Raw genomic sequence first — 12,675 nt, forward strand, 5'->3', positions numbered from 1 at the left:
GGAGAAAGAGGAAGAAGCATCTATGGCACAAATCATCATCATGGACCAAAGTCACATGACATTTCTCTGGTTATATACGATCTCCATGCACCGAGCGTCCATGTCCTCATTAGTGTTAAGTGCTGCGCTCGTATGTCCCCTAATACCCAGCTAGCTAGCTCGCCCTGAGGAAGCTGTCAGCCACATATGTCAATACCCAGACTGACCCGGCTCCCCCCCCCCCCCCCCCCCCCCCCCACCACCCCCCCAAAACCACTGCACACATGGCACTGGAGGATTGCCCCCCCCCCCCCCCCTAAGAACAAAGGAGCGGGGGGTTTCTGTGGAGAACACGCAGCCAAACATTCCTGTCTCAATGGGGAGAGTGGCCGGCAGGTTCAATTAGAAAACACTTTAAACGGTGTTTCTATGTGATGCCACTGTCCCTGGACACAAAGCTGCAGCCCCCACATCCAAATGGGCGGTGTGGTGACGCCGGGCTTGTTGCTGGTGGTCTTTAGCTTCTCCTAGTATCTGCTTAGTTGCTGCCATGTTGCCCTCAGACAACAAAACCACTTGAAGGGCCACTCCGGGTCGGAGATCTTGGGGTTGGGAGATTTATGTCTTTCCTCTGCTGGGAAAACTTTATAATCTCAAGTGAACCCAGTAAATGAACCTGAGGTGACAGGAAGCAACATGTGAGGAGTGTTGAGGATTTAATAAAGTGTCACCTAAAGGTCTGATGAATCATTTTGACTATGAACCTGCATCTTTGAGATTTGTAGAGAGAAACTGAGACAATGTTGAATTCGACACAGAATATAATCAAATGTGACTTTCAAGGAATCTTCCTCGGCAGCAGCTCAACTTCTGATGAAGACATTTGTCCCTCTGTCCCTCTGTCCCTCTGTCAGTATCTATCTAAATGCATTGATCCTGCTCTGATTTGATGGATTCAGATGCGTTGCAGTGTTGGTCGCACGCAGCACTAACAGAGATTTTATGCTTTTCTCTGTGACTCTCGTAAAACCTGGAAACCTGTCAGCTAGGATTTGGACGAATCTGATGCTGAACATGATCGATCCGGTGAAGTGCGATCGGCCAATGAACCCAGCAGAGGCGCGAAGAGGAGGCTGAGCTGTCAAACAGGGAGAAATACACGGATCGTACTCACCTATTACACAAGGTGCGTCGTAGCGTCGGGTACTTGTCGTATCCGAGGGGAAATGAGCGCTTCACAGGATCCAGGCGCACATGTTGCCAGTCACCGCGGGGGAAATGAGCCAGTGGCGACCGGGCAGCGAGGCTGAAGGAGCGGGCTGTGACTGTGGGTCCCCCCCGGGCCCCTGGGAGGCGACACGGTGCGTCCGGGCGCTGGATGAGATGCGCAGGGCGCCACCACTCGCTGGACCTCCGGGGACGCACCACTCTCTCTCCTCTCTCTCTCTCTCTCAGCCTTGACGCCGTAAATAACGGGACGTGCACAGCCTCTCTCCGCCTTCACGGCTGCGTGATCCGCGGCCGCCGGTGCCGCTGGAAGCTGGATCCGCGGTGCGCAACTCCGAGGCGCGCAGGACGCCGGTGCCACCCACGACAGGAGGGTTCGTGTGGAGAGTGGACGGACTGGGAATGTTAATGAGGACTGCTGCAGAGTTTCCTCCCCGAGCGGAGACTCATGCTCCCTCTCTCTCTCCCTCTGTGTGTGTCGGAGTGTGTGTGTGTGTGTGTGTGTGTGTGTGTGTGTGTGTGTGTGTGTGTGTTTGTGTGTGTCCCGACAGGAGAAGCTGAAAGTTGCCTCACTGAGGAGGACGAGCAGCGGGATGAGGAGCGATGGAGGCGTCAGTGAAACGAGACTCCTCCACCAGGTCACCTGGAGAGAGAGGAGGAGGAGGAGGAGGAGGAGGAGAAGGAGAAGGAGGAGGGGGAGCAGCTCACCTCCAGGAGACACCTGTTGAATGAGAGCAGCTCAGAGACATCCTGTTGAAATGTCCCCTCTACAATATGTCCCTATTATTGTGCAGCTTCACATTAAAGCTGTAGGAAGAACAGAATGTTCTGCACGACACTAAGCATGAATGTGAACAGGTTGGATGATTCATCATGTTTTAAATCGTTAACTTCTCACAAAATACTTCTTGCGTCATCTGAAATGCTACAAATTGCTTTTATTTCATTATCGTCTAAAATGCTTTTTAAAATACTGTTTGGCTCTTGGTCGTACATGATTTGTGACACTTTCATATAACCATTTTCACATTCAATTGATGTGAACTGATCTGATTTGTAAAATAAGATATAGTAGGATCTTAAGACCAATAAATAAACTAATTTACATGGACAATTTGTTCATGTAAAACAGAGACTCCTAAATGTTATTTTTGTGCAAAGCTCTACAGGTGACCTATATGATATACATGTATATGTGTCAGCCAAGTTCGTCCTCCGTCACTTCTCAAACAGCAGCTCAACACATGAGTCTGTCAGCTGCTCCTTAAACCACTTATCGTCCATATGGATGGAAACTGGGTCGACTGACCTCGGCTGACACCCTCGCATGAAACTGCATCACTGCATCAAAGCCCTGAATCAGCAGCAGGTAAACAGAATCTGGTGTTTACTGTCCCTGGGAGATGAACAGCCGATAGACATACTAATCACTGGGTGGAGGAAAAGCATGTTTGTTTTACCCACGTCTTGGAATTTAAATGGATTTCATCAGATGTTGTTTCAGCCATGATGACGTCTTTGTGTTAGTAAAGGAACCCAACAGCTCCTGATAGAGAAATCTAACGATCACTGAGGCTGCTTTTAATTTAACAAACAACATGAACAATAAGAGACATAAATTGAATCAATAAAATAATTGCTAATCCTGAATTCTCTAAAACAAGAGGAAACACAGCTTCTGTTGCAGATCACCTGACATTCAGTGTGGCTGTGAGGATCCACTGCCCCCTGCAGGTTGGAAAACACCATTGCACTCAATTACAAAACGTGACTCAACATTTTCTGCAGACCGTCGTTGAGTTGTTCATCACAGCTGCAGTCTCACGGTGCAGCTGCAGTGCTCCAATATGGAAATGACAGAATGGAAGGAATAGGAACAGTGCTATATTTATTTTATTTATATATATGACATTTTGTATAAAAGTCTCATTTTACGATCTTCTTCCCAGAGGATCATGGTGACGCATGTTCAGGAGTTTCAGTTCAGACGACTCTTTTTCAGCCTGGACGAGTCGGCGGCTGCTTTGCGTTTACGTGACGGCGTGTCGGGAGTTTCCACCGGGCGAGCGTCAGTCAGGAAGTACGGCTCGAAATGTGGAGTGGGCTCCTGGAGGGAAGAAAGAGAAAAAGGACCGCGTCAGCACAATAATGCTCAATTCTCAGCAGTATTGACACTGACCTAAAGCCTATAGAGTCATTTGACTTCAAAATGAAGTTGTTAAGTTTACAGAAACATTCCAAAGAAACCTCCAGAAGTCAAGTGACTGTGTGTATTGACCTGCATGAGGTAGTCTGCGATGTACTCTGGCTTCAGGCATGTGACACCATCTGCTGTGGCCTCTGATACGTCCACTCTGAAGTCTCCAGGCTTCAGTCGACTGAAGTCGGCGAACAGGTGAGTGGCCTCTTTGTACAGGGCTGGAGAGGGACTGGGCAAGACCTGGACAGGAAGTACAGAGAAGGAATGGAACATGAACCCTTTTTTAATTTGCAGTTTCTTTGAAGGACAGATTCTCTACTGAGCATCTGCACGAGGGGGTGAAGGACACGTGATTTCAGATATGGGACAACAAATAAAACAAACACCGACCTTTGCTCCGCCCGACTGCAGCAACCGCCTGAAGCCGGATTCTCTGTTCTGGTCGATGTTCAGCATGACCGTCCATCCACTGAAGGCACCCTGAGAAAATACAAATGGTTTAAACCCATTCGATTTCACCTGGGAATGAGCCCTGTTGTGTTAATATTGTGTATGTGTGTTTGTACCCCTTGTTCAGAGCATCCGTGCAGAGCTTTCCTCCAGCGCATGGCAGCTAATGCCAGTCGCCTCTGCTGGGAGTTGATGGAGGGTAGCGCGTCCAGGATGGAGCTGCTGCCCCACTCATAGTCATCCTCCTGGAACAGACACACACGAGAGTGGAAAATCCAAATTTAGAATTAAAAATAAAACACTTTTCATTGATTATCTTACATTATTTGAGTGAAATTAAACAAACCTTATTATTATAATAAAACTCAAGTCTCAATCTTTAAATTCTGACCTGGATGAAGCAGCCCACAGAGCGACAGGCCTCCAGGTACGAGCGGTGCAGGATCCATTTCCCAGCTGCCATTGCTGCCAGGTACTTCTCATTGCGCAGAGGAGTCCCGACGATGATGTGGGAGCAGCTGGGGTCAAACGACTGCTTGTCCAGGACGACGCCGCCTAATGTGAAAAAGACATGAAGAGACAGAAGCTGATCACACAACTATACAGATGATATACTGCAACATAAACAAGAGTAAAAGCCACACAACTGATAATAAATGATTAATTCATAAACCTCTAACTGTTGCATGTCCATGTCAAATCATGCTTAATGAAGACATTCACCTCCACTGGCTGTTTCTTTTTATTCTTGATGTTTCTAATATGTCTAAATGATTTTCTCTCAAAGATTCAACTTGTCGTGACCAGTGAAAACCAGATTTGATCAAGCTGTGCTTTTATTCGAGGAAGGCGGATCTTCCTCTTCCGCTTCAGTCATCAGGGATTAACTCCTCTGACTTCAGGCCTGACTCGATGAGGAAACTGTGTTCGAGCCCCAATTAGGGGAAAAGACTCACCCAGCTCCTCTATGAGGTGACTGTAATCAATGCGTTCCTGAGGGGTGAGAGAGGAAAGCTGAAATCTGGGTGGCTGCTGCTCTTCCTCTGGCTCCTGCTGAGGGAAAGACAAATCTTTGAATGTAAGAGACACTACGAGGTCCATAGTACACAAGGTATGATGAAAGTTAATGCTTTAGATAAAGAAGAATCCGTACCTGTGGCCCTGGTGCTACTGGGGGGTTGGCGAGGGGGAAGGCGATGCTGGGGGCTTTGGGAGTGAGGATGTCGTCCTCACGGTCTCTCGATGGAGGGGTTGAGACCTTCTGGCCCATTTGCTGCTCGATGACATCACAAGCAGCTGCAAGAGGACAGAGCGATCATAGTGGAAGTCATGTGTCTCCATTGGTTACAATAATAGTGAAATAACTCATTTTAGTCAGTGCAACCACTTCCTGATCTCTTACCCATCTCCACCAGCTCAGAGTCCGTCATGGAGTCCCTGAACTGGGGGCCGGTTTCTGCTCTGGGGGGAGGTGGAGGTGCGAGGGTCTCAGAATACTGCGAGGGACTACCAGGCCACTGTAGGTTGTCAGCCAGCTTAGCCCGCTCCTCCCTGGCTGTCGGGTCGTCCCAAACTATCTGCTCACTCTGAGATGGCTCCGTGTTGATGTCCATGGCTGCTTCTCTGGAAACTCTGGAGTCAGGACACATCATTCGCAAGGATTAAAGACTTAACACTCATGGAAGATGGATGACAGATGTTTGCTTCACTACATGACTCCCTTACCTCAGGGCTTCCAGAGTACGCCTGCTCCCACTACGTCCCGCTCGGCTCCCATCAGGGGTGTCGAGCCTCGAATCTGCAGCCCCGGACCCCTTCCTGGTTAGTCTGACTGAGGTGCGCCTCCCTGTCGTCAGCTTGGTGGCTGACATGATCTCCTGGAGCTGCCTGTGCAGGTTCTGTCTCATCTCCAGAGTCTCGGAAATATCTGGAAAAATGTGAATAAATCAAATATATAACTATCTTTATTTTAAAACGATTGCATTTATCATGTAGCAACAAAAGCTTGAGAAAACCACCCACCGCTCCTTTCTGCTGTATCATTCATCTCATCTTGATTGACACTTCCATCACTGACACGAGTTAGGTTTGTAGCTTCTTCTGTGGTATTGTGCTCAGACTGAGGGATAGATCGTTTTAAAACCTCGTTAAATGGGATCATATATCTAATATAAGAAATTGATTCCCATGAGAAACAGACGCAGACTTTACATCATCACACTCACTTTGCTGTCATTAGCTCCAGAGATGTTTCTGAGCTGTGTTCCTCTTGTAGGTGTCGACCTCTGGGAGCAGTTGGGCACCTGGCTCAGGTTGAGGCTCATCTTGGGGTTGTAGGTGAAAGGATACAGAGACTCTGCGACGTGCCTCCCCTCCTCAGCACACTGCACAAACAGCACAGGTTGACTGAGATCGGACGGAGCACACAAACTAACAAAGACATAAATAAATCACACAACTCTGAGGGGAAACAAAGCTGAAACTCCCATCTGTTGATGGAATAATAATTATTTTATTTTAAATGAGCTGAGCAACAGGAGGCTCAAAACTATACCTACCATCACAAAAATATGATGAGTAAAGTACTACTTGATTTACCATCTTAAAATATATTTATATTTTGTAAGCTTGTTGAAAAAACATAAAAATATTTTGTCCTAACTTTTAATGAGTTTCACATGGCCGCTAGAAAAGACCTTGAATCTTGGCCCTGCTCTTTTCCTTTGTGGTTTATGAATGGGATTTAATCAATTTTTAGAGCAGCAGCTCAAGTGAAGCAAAATTAAGTGATAATTTGCAATGAATGAAACTTCCCTTCATATAATGAATAACTTACTACTAAATGACTAAAGTGAAAACTTGTTAACCCCACAGGAAATAGAATCTGTAGATGGCTCCCTCAGGCCTTGTGTGTGTTGTGTATATTTGCTGGTAGGACACGTACAGCCTGCAGCCAGGACTGGGAGACCACATGCAGTCCTCTCTCCTTCACGCCTCTGTATTCACGCGTGTTGTCTCCCACACGACCCTGGTAGATGTAGTGCGTCACTGTATCGTCACACGCCCACCTACAAAGAAGTTAATGGAAAGAGGTTATGAGCTGTGGGTGTGCACTGTGTTTGTTCATCCATATTCATCACGATAAGAATTGAGGGTAGATGGGAATACGTGTTGAATACCGGAAGTCGGCTCCAAGCGAGGCAGCGATGGCGTTTAGTTCACTTTGCATTTTGCTCAGTTTCTTTCCCACACAGATCACAACACCAGTCAGGGGAGGAACTTCTTTTTCTGGAGGCTTTAAAACAAAATTGGTATTAAAATTAAGACTTGTTCGTGTACTATGTGCTAGTTAGAGTGTATGGACAGTTTTTCTGGCTGTTTTACCTCCTTCTCAGTTGTCTTTGTGAGCTGTGGGCTCGCTGAGACTGCCTGCATGTCTGAGACCTGACCACGAGAGCTGTTAGCCAGCGCCACCTTCAGGTTCCTGTTGATGACATCAGTCAGAGGAGTCTCCACCTTTTCTCCTGGCTTCGACCTCCCAGCTGGCGTCTCCAAAGCTCCTAGTGCATCCTGTCAGTAAATGAAAAACAGTCCATGAATTATCTTTTTAGAATTTCGTAAGTCTAAATAATAATCTCTCATTTCTTGCACTCTGTTTCCTTCAGTCAGTCCCAACCTGGACATTAAAAGTCGGCCTGAAGAGCTGGTCTCTGCTGAGGAAACGAGATGGCGTGTCCAGTTGCAGTGACGGCTCCTTTTGAAGTGGGTTCCTCCTGCCGCTCCCCTGGGTTTGTTTTGGGGTGCTCATGTTGTCTTTGGGCTTCATCTCGTCCAAAACCGAGTGGAACACTTTGCTCTTGAAGCGACCTAAGTCAAGCGGGGTAACGGCCTTGCCACCCTGGAAACCCATCAAGGGGATCTCCGGAGAGGAACGAGCTGGAGGCGGAGGCATGGTTGGTTTCTGAGAACCACCAACAAAACTCTCATCTTCTCTCTCTGGGGAATGAGAAAATAGTAATTCTCAGAACAGAGAGATCAATGAAAACGGAGCTGATCTTTCATCTTTATGTGCCATATCCTGCCCATGCTAATAAACAAGTAAAATGCTATTTTCCGAATGTCACAGAGCTACCAAACTCATTTTCACCTGGTGACGGGGGCAGATCCACTTGAAATCTCTCCTCCTCTGCTCTCCGGCCGCTCCGAGCAGACTCGAATATCCAGCGCAAGGTGACGGCAGGAAGCCCCCATTTCTTTGCTGCCTGGTACTTTGTGCCTTCAGGGCTCTGCAGCACCAGATGAGTGCTGGCCAGCATTCCTTTCTTCTGGTTGGCCAGACGCACAAAGTAATCCTGCACACTGCAGGTGGGAGAGAGGAGAATAAGTAGATTTAGCATAAGCTGTTCACAATGAGAGAATAAGCCACATGAGGGTAAGTGCTCTGCACCAGAGAGAATTCATTTATTACAGAACAATGTTTAAACGAGGTAAATTTTAAGTAGAAAATTCTCTGTGTGAGTTCTTTGGTCATACTTGGCTCCGAGATGCTTTGCCAGCTCCACCAAAGACTCTCTCTCTGCTCCGGTGAACTGGCTGACGGAGAGAACACAATCCTTGAGAGGAAAACGTCCATCCATCACAGGAACAGGGGTGAATAGAGGGTTGGAGGAAAGTGGCAGAACAAACTCTTTCTCCACACACATGGCCTGAAAATGAACAAGAGCAACATTTAACTGTCAGCTTGACTAATTCACCTGTTGATGAAATCTAAAGGATGCATTAAGAACATCCCAGGTCCACCCGTCCACACAGGACAATAGAAAACAGTGTGATCTTACCAGCCAGGTGTCAGTGACCACCTCGTCCACTGTGGACTCCACTGAACAGCCCAACAGCGGCACCACAGCATAGTCAGCTACCACCCGTGTGCGACCCATCAGCACCCTGCCTCCATGTTCCGTCACCAGCAGAGACAGCTGGGTTTCAGCCTCCGTGCCAAAGCCCACGAGCAGGAAACACTTCCCAACAAACAGTCCTGCCTCACTGGCCTCCTGCGAGTCTGACTCTCGTCCTCTGCTCTGGTTCGGTGCCAACGGCTCAGGCTGAGGCTCTGCCATTGTGCTCATGGATCTCCTCCTCTCTGGTTCTGGTGGGGGCATGTCCACTGGAGAATAAAAAACCAACAATATATAACCAGCAGGCTTCAGATGTCTTGAACATTCACTTAATGATGTAAAATTACACCAAACACACACAGAAAACCGCTCAACATACCTATTGTTGGATCATCATCCATGTACTGTGATAACATATCCTCATCTGCTCGCATGGGGGTTTGAGGGCTGGCAGCAGGGGGACCAAGGGATGGCCGGGAGCTGAGAGTGCGACGGCTCGGCACAGTTACAGAAGCTGCAGCAGGGGGGAGACAGTCAGGGTGGAGGTAATCTGATTCTGGGAGTAAACTGCCTTTGGTGAAACTGTCCAGCAGCCACGGTACTGTTACTACATGAGGCCTGGGAGGAAAAACAGAAAGAATATTAGTATCGTTTCAATTATTCTTGAACTGGAGGCAGTAAACATCATGAAGGAAATGAATCCCTGTGGTTCAGACCTATGCGTCACTTTGGAGATGAAGTTTTGGACGTCCTGGTCCAGTTCTCCCATCACCACATGTGTGAGTTCTTCACTGGGCTGGTTGAAGCGTAGACCACCTGCAGTGTTCACAAGGCGCCGCAGCTTCTCCAGCTTCTTCCCCGGCAGGCCACACAGATACAGCTGAGCAAGATTGAACAAGTGGAATTAAGCCTCAGTGTTTCCTTTCACATTATTGGTGAAGAAATGATAGTGAATATTTTACTGACTTTACAACCGTCCAGTATATCATCGGCTGGACAGACGGTGAAGTCCAGGTTATCTATCGGGTCTGGAGCTTCCAGGTGGCTGATGGTGTTGTTGGTCAGCGCCGTGTCGTTTATCGTCACGCTCGCGTTGACAGAGATGTGGCTCAAGCCCAACAGAGATGAACCCTCTAGTGTTGGAAAAAAAAACTGCATTGTAATATCTCATAGGTCTAATGGTAAGTTTACATTATTAAAAGTAGTAAGGAGCACTCTTGCATCTGTGGCTCACCTTCCTTCTTGCTGGAGCCTGTGGGGGTGGAAGTGTGCTGTCGAGTGCTCTTGGAGGTGTTGCGCTCCACAGTGTACCTGCTCTCATCCTGACAGAAGCCCTTCTCTATGCTGTCAAACAGCCAGTGCAGAGACACGCAGTACACGTTCCACTTCCGAGCACACTCGTACTTCTGACCTGAGACCAAATACGAACATACTCCGAATCAAACCGAGGGCACAGCGAGAGAGATTTATTCAGTTTGAGTTCTTAAAACTGCTGGCGACTTACCCGTTGCTTCACTCACGATGAGGTGCGTACACTCGTTCATTTTGAGCTGACCCGTGTAGTTGCCTCCGTGTTGCTCACAGAGCCGCTGCACCTCCTTACGCTCGGTGCTGGAGAGGCCGGTCACACACACAGCACAGCCACGCAGCACCGGGCACAGATAGTCCTCAATGGGTAAATCTGTATATCTGAAAAGACTGAAGGAGACAGAAAGATTATTAGTTTGTTAACAAATCGTGTCATGCAGATATCACTAAGCCTATGCGAGTGGAAACAAAAGTGTTAGTGTACCTGTCTTGAGATTTCTCCCAGCAGGCTTTGACCCACAAGGGCAGAAGGATGGGTTTACCCAGGCTGGCAGCTACCAGGTATTTCTTGCTGCCCACCTCTCCGGCTATCAGGTGAGTGACAGACACATTGAGGTCAAGATAGACCCGTCCACCCATGAGCTGCACCAGATCCATCACCTCAGTCTGTAGAGAGAGAGAGAGTGTAATAAATCACAATATTATACCCTATGGACTGTTGAACTTTGATGTAATTTCCTACTAGCTCTAGTACTACTAATCGCTAATAATGTTCTATAATCTTTAAAACATGCTATCACCTGCATCAGAAAGCTGATGTAGGTGACCAAATATATCCTCACATCAGAACCCACTCTCCAGTTTTTACAAGAAAGTTTCACGATGATTTAAAGGAGACATATCTGCTCTGTGACTTGTACTGTATATGTACAACAGCCTCCACACCAATGTTTTGAATGTGAGATAAGAAACGTGTGTAAAAACAATCAGTACCTGATGGTTAAATAAACAATCACACAAAGTGGACTGACCCGTGCTGCTTTGTCCAGGCTGGTGCAGGAAACAGTGACGTCGGCCATGCACATGTTGTAGAGGGGCTCCTCTGCTTTTGGGACACAACGCTGCTGCTGCAGGCAGAACAACACAACCAGGGGACTCACAACCCGGCAGCCGAGCTACATCACAAGAAACAGAGAAAGAAAAAGGAGTATCTGCATTATAGCTTCTGGTCTAATCCTGTGAGAGTCTGAATTCAGGTTTTCCCGTGTGTGGCTGAGACCTTCTTGCAGTGCAGAAAGGCCGGGGAGGTGAAGGTGCTGAACACAAACAGGGACTTGTCCTTCTGGTCCATCTGCAGAACCGCATCCTCCTCGATGCTTTTCAGGTACTTGTCAGACTGCAGCTCCAGAATGGCCTGAACACAACACAACAGTATTATTATTATTATTATTATTATTATTATTATTATTATCACAACCATAACCACAGACACAGAGACCAGGAGAGAGATGATAAGATGGAGCAGGGTGGTTCACCTCATAGGCTTTGACGGCATACTCTGTCTTTCCACCTTGACTTTCCACAAACTTCACGATGAAGCCTTCCTTGTCTCCCTTGGACATGATCGACCTGGGGAGGCACCAGAGGAAAGATGTGTGTACATGATAGCATAGCATTAGCCTGGTAGCAGCTGGATGACAACAATGGTCGTTTACAGAGAATCTAGAGAGTCTGGGAATCTGTGTAAAGCAAATATGGAACAGTCCATATATATATATATATATATCTACACCGAGACAACGTTATACACACACTCTCGACTGTTCCTGGTTCTATCGTCTTGTATAATTGATGTTTACATGAGCAGAACCGGATGTACTCACCTCCTCTGAATGGACTCGTGCTGTCAATAAATACAAATGTGTGACAGTAAACAGTCCAGACTCTTGTCATGGAGAAAGAGTTACACGTTTTGTTGTGTTGTCGATAAACTCTCATCGAAATAAACCGGTTTCTCTGAGGCTGCTGTCAAACTCACAGGGAAAGAGCTGCTTAGCTTACATTACAATAAGCTTTCCGTTAAAATAAGATTACAGAAATATAAGTTATCCCTCTGCGATGACTGGTCTTCACATGTTTCCCTGAGTTAATTACTTTTATAATAAGTTAAACATAAAGAGTTGAGCGGAGATGGAATATTCTCCTTGTTGATATTGTTCGCGCCTTTGGCGTAATTTCCGGTGTTCACTCCTAACCTGACCGGAAGGAGTTGGACTCCAGCGTTGAAAGGTTCCATAGTCAACTAAACACAAAAAAGGCACAATAACTAAAACAATATATTTATAGTGTTGTAGAATATTTTGTATGATGTCTGTGCAGAAAGGCAAAAATATTGATGTTATTTGTCCTGCACAATAGGGATAAATTAGCTTCAATATAAAAATGTTTTAAAAATGTTTTAGCCACTAATCAAGCTGTTCATATTATAATTATCATTGTCTATTATGCCAATTAAAAAACCATCCAGACATGCTTGAAGAATTATTCTTCAAAATGGATGATGCTATACTTAAAATATATATCTAATAAGTGATTGTTAAAATCCTTTTAAACACA

The 12,675-nt window shown here is 46.7% G+C and overlaps 1 protein-coding gene across 2 annotated transcripts; it reads right to left on the minus strand.

Moving 5' to 3' along the window:
* Positions 1–3,091: 3,091 nt before the first annotated feature.
* topbp1 (DNA topoisomerase II binding protein 1) lies at positions 3,092–12,294 on the minus strand. Of its 2 annotated transcripts, none has more exons than XM_053412378.1 (28): positions 11,943–12,294; positions 11,595–11,688; positions 11,339–11,473; positions 11,091–11,234; positions 10,544–10,725; positions 10,256–10,449; positions 9,986–10,162; positions 9,718–9,884; positions 9,468–9,631; positions 9,131–9,369; positions 8,695–9,020; positions 8,390–8,562; positions 8,004–8,215; positions 7,533–7,852; positions 7,241–7,426; positions 7,036–7,151; positions 6,801–6,924; positions 6,082–6,240; positions 5,879–5,975; positions 5,582–5,783; positions 5,259–5,488; positions 5,010–5,152; positions 4,813–4,906; positions 4,248–4,411; positions 3,973–4,101; positions 3,797–3,886; positions 3,485–3,646; positions 3,092–3,313 (listed from the first exon to the last, which is right to left on the minus strand). In XM_053412378.1, exons 2-28 carry the CDS (start codon positions 11,679–11,681, stop codon positions 3,185–3,187), a joined length of 4,545 nt encoding a protein of 1,514 aa, XP_053268353.1. In that variant the 5' UTR covers positions 11,682–11,688; positions 11,943–12,294; the 3' UTR covers positions 3,092–3,184. The 2 variants fall into 2 exon arrangements, with proteins under 2 accessions (XP_053268353.1, XP_053268352.1); XM_053412377.1 differs by having other exon boundaries at positions 4,813–4,909.
* Between the last annotated feature and the right edge of the window lie 381 nt (positions 12,295–12,675).

Source organism: Pleuronectes platessa, chromosome 20, assembly GCF_947347685.1.
Source record: "Pleuronectes platessa chromosome 20, fPlePla1.1, whole genome shotgun sequence".
In the NCBI taxonomy this organism is placed as follows: domain Eukaryota; kingdom Metazoa; phylum Chordata; class Actinopteri; order Pleuronectiformes; family Pleuronectidae; genus Pleuronectes; species Pleuronectes platessa.

Bases quoted from the DNA above. Each gene is read 5' to 3' on its own strand.
- topbp1 (XM_053412377.1), bottom strand. From the start codon at position 11,681: ATGTCCAAGGGAGACAAGGAAGGCTTCATCGTGAAGTTTGTGGAAAGT. The intron at 11,474-11,594 runs GTGAACCACCCT...TGTTGTGTTCAG, and splicing joins ATGCCGTCAAAGCCTATGAG to GCCATTCTGGAGCTGCAGTC. The intron at 10,726-11,090 runs GTCAGTCCACTT...CTCTCTCTACAG, and splicing joins GCCTGGACAAAGCAGCACGG to ACTGAGGTGATGGATCTGGT.